This window comes from Helianthus annuus, chromosome 7, assembly GCF_002127325.2.
Source record: "Helianthus annuus cultivar XRQ/B chromosome 7, HanXRQr2.0-SUNRISE, whole genome shotgun sequence".
Classification (NCBI taxonomy): Eukaryota; Viridiplantae; Streptophyta; class Magnoliopsida; order Asterales; family Asteraceae; genus Helianthus; species Helianthus annuus.
This window is the reverse complement of record NC_035439.2, coordinates 140,045,786-140,050,729: the sequence shown is the minus strand read 5'-3', so window position 1 is coordinate 140,050,729 and position 4,944 is coordinate 140,045,786. Positions and strand designations below refer to the sequence as shown.

The 4,944-nt window shown below is 31.5% G+C and overlaps 1 protein-coding gene across 1 annotated transcript; it reads right to left on the bottom strand.

Annotated features, from left to right (window-relative positions):
- Positions 1-317: 317 nt before the first annotated feature.
- LOC110868832 (zinc finger protein ZAT11) lies at positions 318-1,120 on the bottom strand. Its single transcript, XM_022118097.2, has one exon. It carries the CDS (start codon positions 999-1,001, stop codon positions 468-470), a length of 534 nt encoding a protein of 177 aa, XP_021973789.1. The 5' UTR covers positions 1,002-1,120; the 3' UTR covers positions 318-467.
- Positions 1,121-4,944: the final 3,824 nt, after the last annotated feature.

The window sequence follows — 4,944 nt, the reverse complement described above, 5'->3', positions numbered from 1 at the left end:
CCTAACTTGGGAACACATAAAATGTTTGATTTCTTCACTTTTTCTTTACTTTTCATTAAACTCGGAAACACGAAAAAAAATACATCTTTTCCTTTTTTTTCTCTCTTAATTCATTTTCTTTCCTCTCCCACTGTTAAATGAGACTCGGGAACACTGTGACAATTTTAATATACACACAAAGGTGCATACGACATGAACAAGAAAACACATCTATTTTCCACACATGCAACATTTAAATAAAATCCGGATACTTCCATCATACGCAAGTAAGTTCAACCATCTTTGTGTTTTATAAGACTTGCGCAATAAAAAAAATATAACAAATAGAAGTGACATACCTCTTGTATAAAAAATTTATACTAATAGTTACAATCATAAACTCTAATCATCAACAAATAGAAGTTACACTCTATAATCCCAAATGAACAAATAAAATAATATCTCAACAAAAATGCATCAAACTCCAATCATAAGAAAAAGTCAAGCGTGATTGGAGTAACCTTCTCATCATCAACTCTAAACCCGAAATCATTCTCTAACGGTGTCAAGTTCAAATCCAAACTGAAAATCCGTCTACTATTCACTTTCTTCACCACAGGAGACGACAAATCAATCACAAGTGGAGAGTGGTCCTCAGCCGCCATAACCGCCCTATGCCGCCTCATATGCCCACCCAACGCTTGTCCTATGGCAAACTCGAGCCCACAAATCGAGCACTTGTGTAACTTGGGCTTAGATTGTAACATTTCGTCATGATGACCTTCCACGTCACCAGTCACAAGCCTTGTCTTTTTATGACTAGCCCTATGACCTCCAAGTGCTTGGAAAGACGTGAACTGACGGTTACATGTCTTGCACTCGAAAACTCGGCTAACTGAATCAACCGCATAAGATTCAGGGCTTGCCGTGCCCCTTGAAAGAAGCATCAAGTAATTCGCCGTGCTAGATAAGGTCATGTCGAATTCGTCTTCTCGTGATCGCTTCATCGGTAAACACACCATCTTTACTATATATATATGATATGAATATATTATCACAAATCCTCAAATAATTGGAACTAGAAAATAATATTTTGTGCAAATGAAACTTAGAATGAAAATGAAATAATGAATATTTGAATGGAGTATAGAGTTGATTGAGGAGTTGGTATTTATAGGTGACAAATGTTTTGACTTATGTAAGTTTGACCAAAGTGTGTGAATGAAGAAAGTGACCTATCAGATGCTTCCGGGGTACGGCACTATGGAGTTGAAGTTTGGACTTTGGAGACAAGTGGGTGGGAAAAGATCAAAAGAATACAAATCAAGGGGGTTAAAGTGTAAAAAAGTGGAGAATAAGAGGGTGAAAATGAAAATATGGGGACGCGTCATTGACAACGTAAGCATGACTCAGTGAGTGAGTCGTGTGTGGTGAGCCACGAGTGAGACGTTTTGGCTTCCGAGAATGTTCAAATGTTTCTGGAAAAGTTCAAACAACTTAAAATGACTTGTCCACTAAGGTATAAACATAAGACTTGCCCAATAAAAAGCAACACAATTTAATTTTGTTACTTATATTTTTATTTTACACTAATAATCTTAAAATGTTCTTATTTGACTAGACATGAATGTAAGAACTTCTCTCAAAAATGTATATGCATCTATCAAGTGATAAGTGTGTGCAAGGTTCGGTTTTCGATTTTTGAAAACTGTTTGGTTTCAGTTTAAACAACGGTTTAGTTTGATTTTTCGGTTTTTGAAACAAAATTACATAAAACTCAAAAATAAAAATTATAATCTAGGATTTAAGAATCTATCTTTGATGTTTACGTTTTAGTTAATATAGTTAAGCTTTTTAATTAATATTGTTCACGTAAAACTAACATTCTAATCAATTTTATTTTTTCTCAAAGATTTTGTTAAGTTATTTTCTTTTGTAATACTTTAGAAATTATTCAACTTTTATGTTGAATTTTTTTATTTTTTATAGGCAATTGATAAATCATTTTAAGTATAAATAAACATGTTAATGTCCGGCAATTGATAATAAATCATTTTAAGGATAAATAAACATGTTAATGTCCATATTATGTACGCTTAACATTTAGAAATAAAATTAATAATTTATAAATAAATTTATATTTAAAAATTTGATTTTTTTTGAGTTATTCGGTTCGGTTTTTCCGAGTTTTTGCTCACCCATACCAAGTCGGCTACCCTGCATTGACAAATTTTAATTTTGTTTACATTTTTTAACGACGAATGTTACAATAGCCTTACTACTAAATTACACCAAATTAATCATAAACCACCCCATGTTGAGATTTAAATCCTGATTTTCTCCCAAAGATACAAGAGTATCTACCACCTAGCCAAAGCTCGAATGACATACTTTAAAAAAGTGAACTTATAAAAAAAATAACCTAAAATTCAATGGCGAGTAAATTACTCGGATGGCTTATGTGGTTTGCACAAGTTTCAACTTTGGTACCCATCTTGCCGAAATTACATAGATGCTCATGGTGGTAAGCATTTTATATCTATGGCGGTCCCAACCATGGATGGTCGTCTATTTTTATAGTTAAATGGTGTGTACAATGACCGGACTAAATTTAAATATTAAAAAACATAAAATAAATAAAGCATATGAAAATAATCAACGCTTAATTAATATAAAGAATTTAAATAGGACTTGTCCTTTTTATCTTCTTCCCCACTTCATCTTAATTTAATTGGCCAACTTTTAATTTTAAATTGTGGGACTTACCATCAGACCCACAATATATAGCATGAAAACCAAGGCAACGCCTTTTTCACTACTGATCTGTAATGGTCTTCATGTCCCTTTCACCAAGGTGTTGCCTCATTGGCGATATTTTGCCCAAGGATGAGTTCATCTTTAACGTTTCACTAGGTATGTTATGGTAGTGTTAAATCCAATAGGGTGACAAAAGAGTGTGAGATGTTTTAATTTGATTGGCCAACTTTGAATGTAAAATTATGGGAGTTACCCTCACGCCCACGATGTATAGTACGAAAACCAAGACAACACCCTTTTCACTACTAATCTGTAACGGTGTTCACGCCCCTTTTACCAGCATGGCTTGTCACAACATATAACACACAGTCTTAAAATTGAATAAGTAATTTGTTCTATTGCATTAACTTAAATTTTAAGCAAACTAACTAATATTGTGATAAATTTATTGACCAAGGACGGGTTCTTTTAACTTTTCACTAGGTATGTTGTAGTAATGTTAAATCCAGTGGGGTAAAATAAAAAAAAGAGTGAAATGTCTTAATTTGATTGGCCAACTTTTAATATAAAATTGTGGAAGTTACCGTCACGCCCACGATGTATAGCATGAACACCAAGGCAGCATCCTTTCACTACTAATAAATTTAAGATAATGAGATGAATGGATGACAATGCACGTGATTTAACATATGGTATAGCCGTATAGGATTAAGAATGATGTAAATTTTGTACAGCAGTTTGTTTATTTATTTATTATGTAGCTAAAATTATATGATGTATTTGTTTGTTTTTATAAGATTACTAGGTTATAACCCCGTGTATTACACGGGTCGAATAAATGAATTTTATATACTAAATAATAAAACAATATATCTTTAAAAACCTCTTTTATTGCACGGGTTGAATAAATATAATTTTATATATTAAATAATAAAAAGTTATATCTATAAGAACCATATTGTACGGATTGAATAAATATAATTTTATATACCAATAAAAAAAATTATATCTTTAAAACCGCTTGTTTTACACGAGTTGAATAAATGTAATATTGTTCACCAAATAATAAAATAATACATCTTTAAGAAACCTCATTTATTACATGGGTTGAATAAATGTAATTTTATATACCAAATAATAAAAAAGTAAAATCTATTTGATACCAAACTAAACAAAACGTTCAAATATATAGTTAATATCAAGAGTAAATTACGATTTTGGCCCATGTGGTGATATCACTTTTATCCTTTTAGCCAAAAAACGAATCTTTTAACATCTGAGCCCACAACGTCTTTTTTTCTAACCCTTTTGGCCCCTACCAAAAAGGTTAGAAAAAGAGGTTGAGGTCCAAAAGAGTTAGAAAAAAAAACATTGAGGTCCAAAAGAGTTAGAAAAAAAAAACGTTGAGGGCTCAAATGTTAAAAAATTCATTTTTAGGCTAAAAGGGTAAAAGTGATATAACCACATGGGCTAAAATCGTAATTTACTCTAATATTAAATTAGATAACTAAGTTTGAATTTGAAGTAAATAGATAAATATAAAAGTAATAATTAAACTAAATAATATTTAGTAGAAGGATTATCTATAATTAATTAGAAGAGATTAAATTAAAATTATAATTATCCATAAGACATGGCCTAATATGATGACAAGTGTACTCAAAGTGGTTTCTTTTATTATATGTATAGATTTTAGTTATTTATTTTAATAGTTAACTAACTGATGATATATATGACATATCAAACTCTCTGGATAATGTACATATGTGAACCAAGTCGAACTCCAAAGTATTAAAAGAACCCAAATAAATAAAAAGATCTAGAGCAAGGGAAAACAGAATTACCCCTTCAGCTTGTGTATTATTCATATAAGTTATGTGTTCAAGCATCTTTTTAGCCATGTTCAATTTCTAAAACACTAGTTATAGTTATTATGTTTTTTTTAACGTCTTCAAATCTGAGAGAGCTCGCTTGTATATTTTCAACAACCTATTGGGATGACGCTGTAGAGACGAAGCTTATGGGGATAGCATGTCGTCCCTATAAGCTGTTAAGACCCGTAGGGACGACATGTCCTCCCTACAAGCTTAAAAATTTTTGTCCCCGCAGGTCTATTTTCTTGTAATGCTCCCAAGTTAATTACTGGTATAGACCAAAGTGATTGTAGCCTAACACTATCAAGATGTGTACATAATAGTTTCCGTATTT